At 39.8% G+C, this 17,838-nt stretch overlaps 1 protein-coding gene across 19 annotated transcripts in view; it reads left to right on the forward strand.

Annotated features, from left to right (window-relative positions):
• CELF1 (CUGBP Elav-like family member 1) overlaps nucleotides 1–17,838 on the forward strand; it is a 69,293-nt gene that overhangs the window by 46,521 nt on the left and 4,934 nt on the right. For 11 of the 19 annotated variants that reach the window (XM_072863787.1, XM_072863773.1, XM_072863779.1 and 8 more), the window contains 5 exons: nucleotides 2,847–2,960; nucleotides 3,128–3,313; nucleotides 4,169–4,312; nucleotides 5,916–6,084; nucleotides 12,194–15,222. In XM_072863787.1, coding sequence (XP_072719888.1) covers nucleotides 2,847–2,960; nucleotides 3,128–3,313; nucleotides 4,169–4,312; nucleotides 5,916–6,043 — 572 coding nt within the window. In that variant the 3' untranslated portion in view covers nucleotides 6,044–6,084; nucleotides 12,194–15,222. Of the gene's footprint in view, nucleotides 1–2,846; nucleotides 2,961–3,127; nucleotides 3,314–4,168; nucleotides 4,313–5,915; nucleotides 6,085–12,193; nucleotides 15,223–16,842; nucleotides 17,015–17,838 lie in introns of those variants that run through there. The other 8 variants (XM_072863778.1, XM_072863780.1, XM_072863784.1 and 5 more) reach the window with 5 other exon arrangements.

Consider the following 17,838-nt stretch of genomic DNA (forward strand, 5'->3'; position numbering starts at 1 on the left):
TGCATAATTGGTGGAAAAATCCAGACAATCATTATGCATAGTTACCTTTTTTATTTTCTTTCATCTGCACTGGTATCTTTTATGTTTGGGGAACTTGGAAGTCCACGCAGTGCAGAGTCTGTGGACTATGCATAGGTTACATGTCAGAATGGTTGAACTCAAGAGGTGTTAAGTATTGTGGTTGTGCTGTCTTCCTACCCATTTCAGGGGTAGGATGTTTAGATGTTTCCAAGCAGTATTGTGTATTTTGACGTAGAATAGGGTGGAGCAAAGTCTTCAACATTGCAGTAAAGCAGCTGCTCTCTAGAACTGAACAGACTGCTGCTGCATCCACCTGTAGGTAGTGCATGTTACAGAGACTGTGGCCTTAGATAAACTCATTTAAACTGCTAGCTTGTGACAGGGACATTCAGAAAATATTATAGAAGTATTTCAGGATTGGAGTGTCTTGTCTGCCATATTTGCAACTCAGACATCAGTAAGAATTGTCCGCTCCAGAGCAAACTAGAATGGTTGCAAAAGCTGATGTATGTTTCCATTTCTCCTTTCAAAGGCAACCATCAAAGGTTCAGCAAAGAGTAGATGACTTTGCTGATCTTAGTGTGCCTCCAGCAAAATAGTTTTCAGAAACATCATAGTCTTTCTGCTTTTACTGGAACAAATTCTGGTACAGTTCAGTCAGATTCATTGCCTGAATTTTAGTGCTCTTTAGCTCATTGCTTGGATGCTAGATGACTGAATCAGAACAGACCTACTGTTCCCTCAGTTTACCTACCTCCACAAGTTGGTAGTTGATGTCCTTGTCCAAGTTTCATTATCTTTCCTAGCTATTCTTTACTACATATTCACACTTTCTGAAAACCTTTTTAAGTATTTTCAGCTAGTTCTGTTAGAGTTAGCCTTTTTGACTAGATATAACTCAGTAGATAGATCTAAGAAAACATAACCTCAGTAGCAAGCAAAAAAACCCAACAACCCACCAAAAACTGCACAGAAGCAATGTTAAGAATTATGGGTAAAGAACATGTATAAAGCTATATTGGTTTTCAATCCCTATTACTGTGTACTGTTTTCCGATCTAAAATACACAAAAAAACAGAAGAACAGAAAGGATGACTAGAACTGTGGAACTCCTTCCCTGTGATACTCTAAAATTGCGGCAGCTGTATAATTTCTGAACGCTGGCTATTCAGCCAGCTGTGCTATTTTTTTTTCTACCAACTTGACGGTTATTCTGTAACTTGTTCTCTGTATTTTTCCAACATTTAATATGCTACCGATAGTAAGACGGGAATTGTCTCCTTTTCTTCAGAGTAAGCATCTTAAAGTATAGTTTGGGATGCTGTCTTTCAATTTCTGACTTAAGAGGGTTTGTCTAGAACTTTTCCTAGAGGAGGTTTGTCATTTCCTCTGTCACTACAAAAAATAAACAGTGATATGAAGTGCAGCTCCCTGGGTTCTCATGCAGCTTTTGTTAGGTACAACTACTTTTGTTAGGTACAGCTTTTGCTGGGGCTTGTTAGACAAGTTTGCTGTATTCCATTTAAATAGTTACCATATTCCACTCCAGCAGAGGGTTTGTGCCACATATATGAAGTGGTGAATATGTAGTGTGTGTGAATCTGCTTGAAAGATGCTAACAATTCTTTTCAAAGTTTTAATGGATGTACACAGCATAACTGAGAATCACAAAAACATGAAGGAAACTGAAAATGCCTGAATTTCAGTTCTTCTGTTACCCACTTGGTCAGACAGATAAATTGCTCTTGAAAGCAGACTACAAGATGCCTCTACAGCACCAGTCTTCAGTATCTTTTAATTTGTAGAAGCCATAAATATTTTCCTGTGCATCTTGTGCACTAAATTTAAACTTCTGCGTTAGTAGCAATATGCATAGCTTTTTCTTATTTACCTTCTTCAGATTTCTAAGTAGTCCACAAACCTGTTAAGAAAACCACTGCTATATAATCATAAAAATACTATTCTTTTCTTATTTTATCATGTCTGTTATCTTTGTAGATGACCTAAATTTGAACTTCTGTTTCTTTTGATATACCAGCTTGGCAAAGTTTTGCCAAGTCATTTTGATGTCTGTTTCCATAGAAGTAACTCTACCTGTTGTAGAATTTGGCCGGCCACATAAGCTGTTAGTCTGCTAGGTACTGTATCTGTAGACTTCTCTTACGAAGTAAACATGGTTGAAGATGTTAGTGACACAGTCAACAGGGGATAGACTGTATTTTGGATGTACGTTCCAAGACTTTTTTTGGCCCTAGCTGCAGTTGCTGCAGCAGGATTTTTAATGGAAAATTATTTCATGTGTCAGAATAATCTGGGGATCTGCTGTTCCTGTTCTGGCAGTATGGGAAAACCATATGTTCAGTTTGACTGAAGCTTTCTTTAATGTCCCTAGTATCTGTGTTTCAGGTCTTTTTCACCTTGTGTGATGTTTCAAGGATAGATATCGGTATGTAGCAATTCTTACTTACTTTAGTCAGCAGGAAACGGGCATTGCTGCTGGTCACCTTATGTTGAGGTACAAAGTTTAGCTAACATTCATATATTGTCTGAGTCTTAGGTGTCTTACACTTAATGAAATTATTGCTACAAAGAGGAGACATTAGGATGAAGTAGAAATTTTTCAAAGACGTAGGAAGGGATTGGAAGATAGAAGCAGTATGATCAATCAAGTTGTATGGGTTTCAGATTTTTTTTCTGACATAAAGTATACTGTGTTGCCTTGATCTGTTCCTTACTACCCTTTTCTACAGAAATAATTTAATGAAGAAGTTGAATTATCAGGACCAAAAAATACTGCTTGAACTTTAATTATCTTATTTTAATAGCAGGTTCCTCACCTAGCTCCAGTAGCAGCTCCTCTGTTAATCCAATGGCTTCTCTTGGAGCATTGCAGACGCTGGCAGGGGCTACAGCAGGCCTCAATGTTAGCTCTTTAGCAGGTAAGCTAAGTGTTGTGGTGGGTTGGGGGAATATTTGATTATCATTCCTCAGGCTGTGCTAGTTCTGTGAGGGTGTTTTTCTGCTCCCCGCCTTTATGTAATAGTGCAGAGTATTTGAAAAGTAATTGATCTGGCTCAGTCATCTTTATTTCCTCTTTCTTATACAGGAATGGCAGCCTTAAATGGAGGACTTGGCAGTGGCGGTCTCTCAAATGGGACAGGTAGCACAATGGAAGCCCTCACACAGGCTTATTCTGGAATCCAGCAATATGCTGCTGCTGCATTGCCCACGCTCTATAACCAGAGTCTCTTAACACAGCAGAGTATTGGTGCAGCGGGAAGTCAAAAAGAAGGTAGGCAGACAGTTGTAGAAACAACTTGAGAGGAGTTTGCAAAAGTGCAAGCTCAGCCTTTGCAGCTACCTTATCTGCAGAGGTTTTATTTGGCGGCATTTTTTAGAATCTTAAAGTTACTGAAGGTAAAGAAGGAAAACCTGTGAGGTCTCTCTGTTAAGGGCTGTTCAAAGTAGGTTTTATACAGGAGGTTTCTCCCTGTATAAAATCATACTCCTCCATTTTCTCGGAGGACAGGAGAGTGTGAGTCTGCAGCCTGATACATCCCACTGTCAGAGAATCAGTTGTGGTTTTGTTAATTTTGTTTTCTTGGTCCTTCACCTCTTCCCACAGATGCTTAATGCTGCTCTCTTCACTCGTCAGATTCAGAATCAATTTAACATGCAGTGTAAATAATGAAGAATGTAGGAGTAAGGTTTTAGCAGAATGTAGGATGATGCTTAGAAAAGAACCTGTCAGATTACAAGTAATGTGATTGCTTGTATTTTGTATTGCAATTTACTTGGTTTCTTTGGGACATAAGCTTTGCATAGCCTTTTTTGTTTTAGTCAGCGTCTGGGGCTCAAAGTTATTGTTCAGCTTATATTACAGCAAAGATCTGTGAACCAGTTCTGGCACAATGTGGAAATTACAAGCAAAAATAGTGAGAAAGAGCTAGAATTATTTCAATGATCAATCCCAGCAAAGGGTCATGCTGATTTATTCTGGAATCAAGTACTCTGCAGAAGTGCAAACAGCAGTTTTATTGTTTTATCTAGAAAATTTGGCTTGAATGGCTCTTTTACCTTTTTTTGTGAAGTGGGCTGATGTTATCCATGCTCTTTCTGAATTTATATTCCTACTTGTTGTTTGAAGGTCCAGAGGGAGCCAATCTGTTTATCTACCATCTCCCCCAGGAGTTTGGGGATCAGGATCTGCTGCAGATGTTCATGCCATTTGGAAATGTCGTCTCTGCCAAGGTTTTCATTGACAAGCAGACCAATCTAAGCAAGTGTTTTGGTACGTTGGTTCTAATCGTTACCTGTAGAAGGGTGGCTTTCTTCTAGTAATCTCTCTTCCAGTATATTGTTTAGTCTAGCTATTAAGTCAAGTAGTAACTCTTTCTCTATATCCCTGAAAACCAAATAAATAAATAGGAACTCTTCCAGCAATGAACTGTATTTTCCTGATTTTCATTGTGACTTTTTGCTTTTCCTGATTTCGTACTATTATGCCTCATTATACTGTTACGGCCCTAGATAATTCACTATGATTCGTGTTTGCAAACTGTAATCATGGTATAGTTCCTTCTCATCTGCCTTTCTATCTTTTCACTAATTGTTTACATTGCTGTATATACTACTTACTACATTATCATTATGAATGGTTTCTATTAATATTTTTATATATAATTATTATGGCTACCATATAGTACAGGAGCATTTGACTCTGATGTTCTGTAAATGCTCTGAAGGCAATTTTTAAAGCTTCCTCCTAATTCTTGAAAACTTTGTAATAGAAAAACCATTTCACCTGTTGCTTACTACCTAACTTTGGTTGCATCTCTTATCCTAATTTTGCTCTGCTTATTGTGTATTTAGATGGGAGGCACATCAGGGTGGGAAGTGTATCCTAAAACTAAATCAACCTGTTGCGCTACTGCTACTATCCAGATAGACTATTTTCAGTTAACTGCTAAAGTCTGTGATGCCAAAAGAGCAAAGAACATATTCTTCCTTAGCTTGTGTAGTAGGAGGCTGTGCATGTGGACTGCAAGATTCATGGTTTTATTTTCCTCACTTTGAAACCCCAGTGCAAGCAGTTGTAGCATTTTTGTAGTGCTGTAAGCTCTCGTGACTATTTTGATAGATGGAGTTTTCTTGTGATGGAATAGGAGAGGTGAGACATTTTGATAGCTTTGTGCCTACATAATATCCTGTATTTTTTAGTATTCGAGCCAAAAGATGTGGACAATCTGATGCTTTGTGAGAACACAAAAATATTCTGAGCATCAGGCTGTAACACCTGCACATGGAATGATCTCCCCAGGTAGTGATACCAGCCATAGACTCGAGTTATTTAAAATGGGTTCCTTCAAAATCCTGGAGAAGTTTATTTTGAGGATGCTCTTTCCCTGGAATGATATACAACTTTTCATCCAAGAGAGACCTAAACATAATAGTGGTGCAAGAGCAACACTGCCTTGACAGCTACTTCACTCCAAACAAATCTACTCCCATAATGCCAAGAGGGTGATCTCAGTCTTGTATCTTTAATGAGCTTTCATCTATAGATTAACATTTTCCAAGCTTGGTTTTCTCCCAGGTGTGAGTTCTTATAAAACAAACAGCAGTACTCATTTTTGTTGGAAGACTAGAAAATGTTATTTTAATTTCCTGAGCTTTGTGTATCTTTTGGCCAAAGTTCCATATGTCAGAAAGCAATGCTTTGTCTGAGAGCCCTTAGTAAGAAATTTTTATGAAAAGTCTAAAACAGTTGTGAGCTTCTGAAAATGGCATTTCATCCAAGCCTCTCTTACCTTGTGAGTACCTGCATTTCCAGTTGTGAGTAACTGTTCTGGACAGCTTTGGCATGGTGTAATTATGTATTTTCCTTTCTTCAGGTTTTGTAAGTTACGACAATCCTGTCTCTGCACAGGCTGCCATTCAGTCAATGAACGGCTTTCAGATTGGCATGAAGCGTCTGAAAGTACAGCTCAAGCGCTCTAAGAATGACAGCAAGCCATACTGAGCGCCCCTCACCTCCAGGACTGGAGTGAGAAGGATCTTCTGGTAAGTTGGAGAGGAGCGCACTTAGTGATTCGAAGCCCTAAGGCTGTGTTTTTACAGTCCTGGAAGCTGATCCATGCCTTCTGTCTGGCACATCTTCCCCTGAAGATTCGGCTACAGCCTCTGCTGAGAATCCCGCTTCGAATGGAGGACAAGTTTGTGCTTTTGTTTCCAGTGTTTTACTTTGGAGTTTAGGTGCCATATTGCTGAGGGGGTGTTTTTGTTGGGTTTTTTTTTTTTTTCCCCTTATTTGAAGTTTGCTGTGTTTGTAACCAGTGTGTGTTGAGAAGGACCAATGCCAGCTCCCTGGGGGTGGGGAGGAAGGTTAAAGGGAGCAGCAGAAACTGACACCACACTGCCTTGGGGTAGAGAGGAGAAGGGGAAGCAGAACTGACACCACACCACCATGGGGGAGAGGAGAAGGGAAAGCAGAAATAACACAGAACAGCTGATGAAAACAAAGATGGGGAAGGAGAACTGAGTCCATCCAAGTTTGGGTGAGCAAAGAACTGACTCCACGTAGCCTTTGTCATGCCCCATCCACTCTTTGAAATTTCCTTAACTGTATGCCATGGTGGGGATTTAGTAAATCATCTCTAAAGCAGGAGACAGGCTAGAAGGGTGAACACATTAACAAGCCAAAGGAAAACTGCAGTGATTTTTTTTTTTTCTGTATATAAAGTAGTGTTTATATAGCACTGTGAATCTACACAGCACTTTATAAAATTATTAGATAATGTCCCTGCCCAGAAAATTTCACTGTCCATTTACAGTTGAATATTAATGAGATGCAGTGGATTTCTCCATATTTAAGAAAACTTATCCTATGTACTTTATCTAGGTTTTGTAGAAAGGTATAGAGAGAGACAGCTTAGTCTGGATGAATACGTCTGGGGCTGGAAACAAGAAACTTTTGATCCCTGGTAACCTGCAGAATTTTTTTGACAATTTTTCTTCTTAACAGTTCATCACATTCCCCATTTCTGTGGAATAATGTCCTTTTTGCAGAGTATTGCTTTGAATTCATTCTGATAAGCATAATGTAAGTGCTGTTTGTGTCTCTATTAAAATGACTGTTAAATTGAGATACAAAGCCCAGAGTTACCCTAACACAGCTCTTGAGGCTCCTGTTTCATACATGTTCTCATACGACTTGATTTCTCAGTCTTAACTCTGTTGCAAAGATAACTTCCTGTTTTTAAAAAAAAAAAAAAAAAAAAAAAAAAACAACCAAATTGTGTAGTGATTTGGTCTCGTAATTAGATATTTCTTTATACTGCAGTTTTCCTTTAAGGTGGTGTGTACCAGTGCAAAACAGGCTAACACAGGAGCTATGAAGCCAGAGCAGAGCATTGAGCCGTTCAGTCTTATTCTGCCTTTTGGTACTAGCTGTTATCTTCTATATTGAAAGAAAGTTGAACACACCCCTTCAATGAACACACACTTTTTCTGCACACTTGTGAAATTGCTAATGCGTTGCTAAGGGCCTTTTGTTATACACTGGTTTTAGGGGGCTCAAAGGACTTTTGACACTCTGGCCTGAGTTGTTTTAAGAAATCAGAGTAGAGTCCCATTTTATAACCACCAAAATCCACCTCTGTCACAAGAGAAAGTTTACAATTTCTGTGCGTCTTCAACAGAAGTTCCATTTACCTCATACTTTCTCCTTTTCCTTGTTTTCTGTGTATTCCTGTTTTGTGATGCTGTTTCCCAGGGCATCAGCTAACACTGCAATCTGGGAGCCAGCTGCTAAGTAATGTGTGTGGGTCAGACACAGGGTTGGGACTTTCTGTTCTGCTCCAGCAGGAGGAGCACTAAACTCATCAAACCTGAGATCATGTTCAGAATCTGCACTCATGTGCGGTAGTCTGTTGGAAATGTTGGGCATTGCCAGGGACTGGGTCCCATCCCCTGGGATCTCAAACCTCAGAAGTACAAGGCCTGACCCGTAGTATCCAAGAAGAGCCCTTTCCATCTGTAAATTGAAAATCAGTTGTTTGATGCCGGTCTGCCTATATTGGTGGCAGACAGGTAAATCTATCAGTATTATTCAAATAATTTTGTGGTGGCAAAGGTTCAAAGGCCAGATTGCCAAATTTCCCAGTTATGCTGGCATGTGGTACCCTTCTGTGTTAATTATTTGAATCTCTCTAGAAACGTAAACATACACTTAAGTGAACCATGTACACTTGAATTCTGCATGATGGGAAAGATGTGTCCTGGTTTTCTGAGAAAAGAGTGTTGGAGTGTGAAGGCCTCCAGGGTGATAATGGGATGGGTTTTTTTTATAAATAATATACTTTTCAAAAAAAGGAAAAAAAAAAAAGAAAAAAAAACAAAAAACAACAAACACATAGTTGGGAGCAACTGCTCCAAGTGCAACCTGCTGTAACCAAGAATGTTGTTTCTATTTTTATAGAAGTTTTATACCGCTCCAGGGTGGAGAATATTTATTACCTAAATTATTTCACTGGAAAAAAAGGCCAGGGTTTTGTAGAATCCTGAATGTGATTGTTTTACACACATAACGATGTGCATGATTGAAACTACTGATTTTCAGTGGCCTATTTGCAGCCCAGCAACTGCTAAATGGGGAAGACGAACGCTGTGAACCAGTGGAGGAGAGCACTGTGCTCTGGGGTCTCTACAGTCACTCTTACCTTCTTTGCACCCTACCCCACTGTGCTATCTGAGACCTTTGTCCTGTTTTTCTTTTAACCTGATGCTCTGGCCTCTTTACTAGTCATTTCAGTTGCCCAAAATTAGATATTTTAGCTTCTGCATCCTATAGTGTGTCCTCAATACTGTACCTTATGGATAAAGTTTGGCATTGATGCAAATAGGTGCAACTCCTATTGACTTTAGGAGATTCACCAGTTTACACTGTGGCTTAGTTTGATCAGTGACTCCTCCCAGACATAATCACCCTAAGACAGCTAACTGGGGCTAGCTCTTGTGCCTTACTGGCATAACTATAAGTATTGCCAAAAAGAAAAAAAAAATCTATGCAGGTTAAATTTTAAAAGATGTGATCCTCAGATGGTTTGAATCAATGCAGTTCTACTCTCTTCCATAGAGCTGCATCAGTTTTCACCAGCTGAAGATGTTGCCCTTTGTGTATTTGTTTCAGATTTCCCTTTCTTGGTGTATCAATGTATATGTTGCCAAAGTTAATAAATGTATCAAGTTTGTGACTTGGACAGATTTTTTTCTGATAACAGAACTGATCCGATCAAGTCAACATTTCTGTGTCTGTTTGGTGGCTGCCACTGACTCTGGAGATTTAGGCTCTTCTTGCCTTCCAGTCTTAAGCTAGTTTTCTTCCTCACTCATTGGCAGGAAAGTCTGGGATTCTGGGGACTTGGTGCTTTTAAATTTTATTTTATTTTTAATTCTTATCATGCTCTCATTCAAGTGCAAATCAAATCAGTGTCAAATGCTTTATTTCCTGGATAGTAGGATAAGAGTTGGGTGAGTTCAAATAAACTGCAGAAGGATTGGCTCAAGTAGCCACATGGACAAACTATTCTGTATGCTCATAAACCAAAGAATCTGAATTTTCTACAACAAAAGCTAGTAGGACTTCTGACTAAATGGAATTCCATATTACATGTGCCACCAGGAAGTACTTTCATATTTTTAGAAACAGGATGGAAATGGTCTACTTCATAGATTTATTTTTCTCTTGGAAGACATTTGATTTTACTAGATATGCGGTAATAAGATGAAAGTATTATGAACAATTGAAGTCTTGATCTGATGCTACTTAGGATCAAGTACTATAGTAAATGAAATCGTAGGTTCTTCAGTCCCCTACATAAACAACAGTCCAAAATAGGATATCTACTCATAGTTTGGTTTTTTTCTTCCAGTAATACAACGCTTGCATTATTAGAAAACACCTTTGATATATAGTGATTCAATTTTAATCCTAAGCAGAATGAGGACTGAAATTTTTCAAAAGTATCTGAGACAATGATGGTGAATATCTCTTTCATATTTTAATGGTGAGGCAGTTTACTATCTGTGGGCACTACTAGCTGGAAAATAGGCACCTCAGAAAATTTCTCACTGGCAAATACATCTATAAGGAAAAAGCTTTTCATCTGAGTACTGAAGGTCATATAGCATGATAGATTCTGCCTGCATGATAGAATTAACTGAAGTGTTTCTTGTTAATGGTTGTGAGTTAGGGAAGAACAGCCAAGCAGAATCAAATTATTCCTATTTCATTTGGAAATATCTAAAAGCAACTTGGATAAAGCAAATTGCAAATGAAGGGTGCAACTATGAACATATAAAATGCTTTGAGAGCTTCTTGTTGCAAACATTTAAACATAAGGATGTTATACATCCCTGAGCATACCTACCACAAAATGAAAAACACAGAAGGCGGAATTATCACAGTTGTGAGAATAAAACAAGGACAAACTAGAATAACTTTCCCCAAGTCATTAATTTCTTATCTAGCATCTCATGGCTCTGCTTTTGTAGGCCAGTCCTTCCTTAGGGCTTTAATGAAATTTAGTCTTTCCCCTCAAAATTGCTGAGTGAAATATTTGAAAAATCTCTATCAAAAAACCCCCAAACAATTCACACAAAGAATTTCTATGGTGCATGCTTAGAAGTCACTTGATTTCATGCCTCTTGTTTCTTATGCCTCAGTTCCTGATAAATTTGCCTTTCTGGTTTAGGACTGAAACCTTACAGCTATCTGCAAACTATCTAGAGGATTTCTAGAACTATAGAAATAACTGCAAGAGTTGCATTGTACTCTGTTTGTTGGAGTTGGTTTAAACTCCATACCAAGTCCTTTCCCTGAATTGGAAAGTATGAAGAGCAAATTTATCTCAGCAGTTCCAGTAAGTTGAGTGTTGCAGGCTTAGTGGACAACGTGCTTCTCGTTGCTTTGGAACTAGAATGCAACACTTGCTATTCTCAAACATGCTATAAGTGCTATAAGATAATATGCAAGTCTCACCTTGCTCTAGTCTCTAACCAGCAGCTTTGAGATGTGCTGAAGAATAAGGCCACAAATGGGGGGGGGGGGGGCAGGGGTGGCGCATGGGGAGGGAGGAAGAAAAAAGAAAAAACTTGCTTCCTCTCTCCCCTACCTCCCACATTCTTCCCAAAATGTTCCTTCTCTCTTGTGGCTCACAAACTGAGGGGAGGAAACAAGGTATTTATATCTTAATATAAGAATTATTTTATTTATAAACTCTTCAAGAAAACTTCAGGAAACACATTTTTTTTCTACTCATCAAACTGGCAACAGTGACTGTAGAGCTTCTCAGAGCCCAGAATCCCCTCCTCATGAAGCCAGGGAGCTGGGGGCTGTTTATGTAAAAGGCCAGGAAAGGAAAATCCCTGTGCAGGTCTAATGGTATGAAAAGTGCTCAGCTAGGACAAGTCTTAACTTGCAGTCAAGTCTTAAAGAATTCTTCTCTAATGTGTGGAGTTTTTGGTTCCATTTATTTGTCTTGTATAATCTCCCTCCCCCCCCGCCCCATTCCAAATCACCCACCCCGTTTCATGGGCTCCTAGGGCATGAGAAGGGACTGTAGCTGAAGGAAAGAACATGGATTTCCTGGGCTACCACTGCCTAAGAACTTCCCATGTTAGGATGCAACAAAAGTCTCAGCCATCAAACCACCTGTGAATCCCTTGTGTCCTCTGTCTTGTCTCTCATGGTCTTAGTCTCTGTGGGCAAATGTTAGCCCTGGAGCCATATTTTTTGGAGTTGGTCTCCTGGGGAGGGAGCTTGCTCTGTTCTTCTGCTAAACAGCTAGTGGAGACACTGGGCACAGGGCAAGGTGAATGCATGCTACAATGTGTCATGAGGCTGTGGAGTGCTCCACAGACTGGGTGTTGAGAGGGAAATCCAGGCCTCTGCTTCCATTTGGTTTCTGGCAGTTTGATGTTTACTTGGTGTCCTTCATGTACTTCAACTTTTACTTGTCCATCGTTGGCATGTGCTGCCCTTCCCTGTCCACTCCCTTCCCCAGGAGATCTCATTGTACAGTGCCCATTCTTGTTCTCTCTCTCCGTGTTTGGATGTACTGCTCTGTGTAACTCAGTGGGTCTCCCTCTTTCTGGTTTGTTTTTTTTCTAGATTCCTGCCGTTTGTTCATCGTTGTGCCTAAAGCATGTCGATGTGGCGTTCAAGTACATCGTCCAAATCCTTGTCTCTTCAGCTTCTCTGATGCTTGAACTCTCACCTTTGACCTTGTGTTGACCTTTGATGCTGATGTGTATTTTTATTACGTTTGTTTCTTTCTTTGGGTTTGGTTTTTTGTTTTTGGTTTGGTGGTTTTTGTTTTGTTTTTTTTTTGTTTTTTTGTTGTTGTTTTTTGTTTTTTGGTTTTTTTTGTGCTGCCAAATTGGTTTTGCTAGAAAGACTGCTGAAGGGGAATATTTAAACTTGCATTTGAATATAAAAGAATTTCTATTTTTCTAGACCTTCGTAAGATAACCACTTGATTTTGTGAATCTGATTCTTTGTAATTGTCTTCAGAGCAGCCTTGCTAGCATACCTTGTGGAGTATTTGTATTTCTGTGAACATACAGCCAATCACTTTCTAGGCTTAGTTTTTTCTGTGTGCTTAGTTTTAAAAACACAGTTTCGAAGAAAAAGTCAATTATATGGTGTGACTCAATCTTTCAGGAGACTTCCTAGTCACATTTTGCTGATCTGGTTTCTGTGCTTGAGGAGACAGCATGTGTTTCTATGAGTTCAAACTTGTGACTTGAGTGGCATCAGCAGAAAACACTTGAACTACATTTTCTTCTGATTGTAGCTACATTTTTTGCCCTGGCATTTATTGATTTTTTTAATTATTTTTATTTTTATTTTTTCCCCTGCTTCCCTGTGTGATTATCAGTCTGCAGTGAAAATTTGATCAAAGTTGATGTTGTGTTTTGTTAAGCCCCAGCATGCTTAGTTTTTTTGTAACTACAATCTCCTCAGCAAAATGTGATGTTTTTGTTTTAATCTTTCAAACTAAGATAGTGCCCAGAAATGTTTTGCATGTTTCCTGCTGTTTTCTTCACACCTCGTATATATCACCTTCACCTCTCTGTTTTCTATAGTTTGTGCAAAAACTGAGCAATTTAATGGGTTTCAAAGGTATCCTTTAAATTGGTGTTTTTGGTATGACAAATATCTGATCAGAAGCCACCTGAGGGCATCTACCTGTGCACTTAGACTGTCTGCCTGACAGAGCACCTGGACCTTGTTCCATCTCCAGTGCTGTCTGAGGCTCCCAGGGGGCTTGGTTGTACTGTTCCTGTGATGGAAGTTTGGTGGAAGGGGACAGCTGGGGAGTAGGAAGGTAGGGGAACTTCACAGTATTTCTGTTTCTAAAGTTATCTGAAGCCAGGGTTCCTTTGAAACACTCTTTATGAGCATTTTGTATAATTCAGGGCACATTTTTGTGAAGTCCAGCCCCAGTTTAATACCATCAGTCAGACCTTGGTGTCAGGATCCTGGAAGGATCTAGGTTAGCTCTTGATATAAAGTGTTTGAAATATCCCAGATAAAGCATTTGTAAACCTGGTCCTACAACTGCTGGCTCTTTTCCCAAGTGACAAGCACAATACAACAGCCTCTGAAGCTGTTACCTGAACAGGGTACCATCCCCAGCTCTCTTCTCAAGGGCCTTAGCTGGGGAATCTCTACGGAGATTTTTTAGTTTTCGTTTAGTTTTTAATTGGGTAACGAGCTAAGCAGTTTTTCTGGCTTGCAGTATGAACTAGAACAGGTTACTGCTTTCTGGGTAGCAGGCTTCCCCCTACCCTACATACCATCTGCACAGGTAGAAACTGGGATGTAGCTTCTAGATGAAGGCACCTGAAGAGCGTGTGCTGTGATGAAGTTTCAGTCAGAAGGAGAAGCAAGCTAGTGTAGGTATCTTAACGGTAGAAAATAATGTGAAATGAAATCCCAGGAGAAGGGGTTTTGCTGAGAAAACAAATCGTGTTTGATTCGGATAATGCAAAGGTGCAAAAGGGTTTTTTTCTATCCTACTCCTGAGTTGGCTGAGGATGCTATATTCTCAATAGATATGGCTAGACTTGTGTAGACAGTCTTTAATCTGCTTATAAGACAGAACATGTTTGGATATGGTACATATATCTGGGAGTGAAGTGTGAAGCTGGATGAAAAAAGGATAGAGACTTATTTGTTTGGGAGGTAGGGTTGTGGGCTGGCTGCTGTTAGTCCCACAGTCTGAATGCACAGGGCTCTGTGTCAGTGGGGGGCACTGATACCCTGCAGTGTATTGAGTAACTGCCAATACGTTTCTGTACATGCATTTGGTTCCATAAGGAACTTTGGGGAAACCTGTGGAAAAATATCTGAAGAAAACCAAAATGCCAAACATTGGATGTTTCTTTATTTTCTTCTTTCCTTTTCTTCCTTTGGTTGTTTTAATTGTTCTGTGGTGGTTTTAATGGATTTGAGACAGTGGAGCAGCAGCTGCCTTTCTGATTTTTGGCTGCTTTTTGTGAATAATTTAAAAAGAAAATTTACATTTTGGAGACAAACCTGTGGGCTTTTTTATTGGTACAAACATTGTATTTAACACTAGGGGTTTTGTACAGTTTTTTGCCTTTTCTACTAGAAAACAATGTAAAGTGATTCACAATGTGACGAGAAAACAAATTGCCACTATGACCAAATGTAGAGTCTGTTCTGCAGTAACGGGATTTAATCAACTCGAAGTCGTGGTTCAGTCGTAGAAATGCTTTTCTTTACCTTGTTTGAGCTGTTCCTTTTTTTCTTGTTTTGATTTGCAAAACAAAATGTCTTTTTGTGTGAAATTGTGTTGTACTCTGTAGAGAATTACGGATTTTACTTTAATGGTTTAAAAAGCAGAGGAGCACGTGTTGCTTTTCTGATCTGATCGCAGAGTTTGTGTAGTGGATTTAAAAATGAAAAGATTTGTTACAAGTTTGGAACGAGCGAGTATGTGTTAAAGGAATTTTCTTCCTTTTGTGTGTGTGTTTTTTTTTTTTTCTTTTTGTCCCAAAGGGCAACTTAAAGCTGTTTTAATTGCACAGACACACCGACAACAAGTCATTTTGTATATGCCAAGTGTGGTACCTTCCTTTGTTTATTTGCTATTAAACTGTTTGAGAAGAGTCCTTGTGTGTTGTATTTGTGTCTTAAACTTGAGGTTCTTTTTGGGTCCAAGTGTGGGAAGATGAGGAGAGAGATGAGAGAACTATCTTCCAGTTTCTTAGCTGTGAGCCACAAAAATTTTCATGGCCCAATACCACTTGTTCTGGATGTGCAATATAGCCCTGGGTTTTTACCTCTATGTAGATGAGCTACTTTGAGTAGAAATGGAAGAGGTTTTTTTGGTTGTGTAGCCTCCATTTTGTATCATTTGGCAGTCAAGTCCCCTTGACATTAGATACGGAAAGCTGAGAATCTGGGATAATGCAAGTGTGTGATACATGGGGGAGTGAGGTGTAGGCATATCCAGCCTCACAGAATTGGTGCTGCGTAGCCACTTGCCTGTCCATACACTGTGCTTCATGGTGTTTGAGAGGCTAAATAACTACAGCATAACACAAGGCTTCAGCTATATAGGAACAGCACGTGTGCACGGTGGTGTGTGGGATTAGATAGGCACCAGCTCATGCTACTCCTACGAGCCCCACACCCACCACTGCCTCCTTACCCTTTCCAGGAACACGGCCAAGCTTGCTGAACCTATCCTGGTTCTGCAACATGAAGGTATCTGCAGTCCCCAGTGCCCCTGGTCCTGGAAACACTACACAGGGAAACTCCAAATGGTTTGGGATTTTAGTAGCTCAGATTTTGTGATAAGCAAAAGTTACTGGCTTTGCTTTTAGAACTAAGATAAGTTAATAATTTGAAATAAAATGAGTTGTAAAAAAATAAATATTTTGTGTAGGTAAAGTATAATTCATTTAGAAACTTGCCACAAGTTTGACATTAGTATTGCCTCTCTCAGAAGGAAAGTACCACAATGGCCATGACTTTGCCACATTTCTGAAAGCTCCTAAAATTCAGTAATGTTACTCCTTCCTTCTGTCTTGCATCTCAGAGACTGCAAGCGTTTTCAGGGCAGCTATGTTTCTCCTCTCTGTCCTTTTCCTCTGTTATCTGGCATACTCTGTTTCACCCCATTACTTCCTACATGACTGTAAATCTGAGAGCACTTGCAAGCATCAGGATTCAGTGCAGCATTCCTTTCCCTGCAGTGCACCAATTGCAAAGCAAGGCGCTGAGCCACCTGTTGCAGAGTATGCTGGGATCCCTGCAGTTAATTTGCAGCTGTTGAGAAGGGAGGCTGGAGAGATTTCAGTTCAGATACATCTGATGTGAAGGATGGAGAGAAACAATTGAATCAGGAAAAGGGTTTGTTTAGGCAGGACAGAAGATTCCTGCTTGTGCAAAAAGTTGGCTAGCCTCATCTTACGCAATCAAAGCTCTGTCAGTTGCATCTTACAGAACTGATACTAGATCCCTCTGGGTAGGTGGCTTTATTTTTTGAAGGTTTTTTTCATTAATTTAAAAGGCCACCACCAATCAGTAGACAATTAAACTACAAATAAGAGCCAGTGTATGAATCTCTGAAAATAATCAGCATTTCACATGACTTGTTGTATTTATCAACATCAATAGGAAATACACAAACCTGTAGATTAAGTCCTGATGTTGAATGTTTTAGGATAAATTTTTTTCCTCTCACATCCACCTCCACCTTTCACTACTTGTTTTGACTCCAGTCTCCAATCTTCCTGACTTTACCAGCCATGTTCTGCTGTCTTCATATGGCCAGGAGTCACCGGGGATACATTATGAAGAGCAATGGGGAGGAGGACAAGCAGCTCAGTGTGGTCACTCTGAAGAAGTGACTACGTGATTAGCTACACTGCATATAGCTCCACTGCATGACAGGTGAGACTCCCTGATTTGGTGTTTCCATGCACCTTGCAGGCTTACTTATTTGCAGTTCCTGAGAAGAAACTGTGGATCATTTACTGTAGAAGCCATACTTCGATCTTGTACGAACTAGAGCTATCTTGAGCCACAAACTGATGATCACTCTGCCATTACTTTCTCAAAGCAGCACAGGTAGTCAGTGTGTTGATGATTCTACCCATTTATCCCTCCTTATTTAGGCAGCTGCATTGGGCTCAAAGTAGTATGTTCCATATCAGAGTATGTTTCTGTTTTTTTGAAAATGACCAATTTGAGCTTGATGGTTCTAGCCCTTATTTTACTAGGATAAGTTTTTATCTAGGTGGATGAGTTGTGAATTGATTCTTAAGAGACTAAGACACTGTTTCATAGGAGAACTCAAAAGCAAGGAAGTACAGTGTGATCAACAAAATGCAGGACAGATCATTTCCCTCCTGTTAGATGGGTTCTGTCAGTCTGAAAGGCGTCCTCTTCTCACTTTGCCTATTCGTTGTGGGATATGAGAGTGAATACTGAGGGGAGCAGTGCTTTGGTGAAGTGGTCCAAAAGGATCAGGATGAGTCTGAGTTACAGGCAGGTTACTTGTGGAAGGTTAATTTTGCAAAGTAGTCTGCTCCAGCAAAGAATGATGTGACTTCTGTTCTCCCCCTTCTTCAGTCCTCGCTTGATTCTTTTATGTAGCAGACTCCAATGGTTGCTGTCCCTGGCCTCCTAACTTCTCCAAATCCAGAAATCTGATGGCCTCACCATTACCGGTACTTTCCATGGGGATCAGTCTTCTGCATCCTGTGTTCATCCCG

Source organism: Ciconia boyciana, chromosome 6 (assembly GCF_034638445.1).
Source record: "Ciconia boyciana chromosome 6, ASM3463844v1, whole genome shotgun sequence".
Classification (NCBI taxonomy): domain Eukaryota; kingdom Metazoa; phylum Chordata; class Aves; order Ciconiiformes; family Ciconiidae; genus Ciconia; species Ciconia boyciana.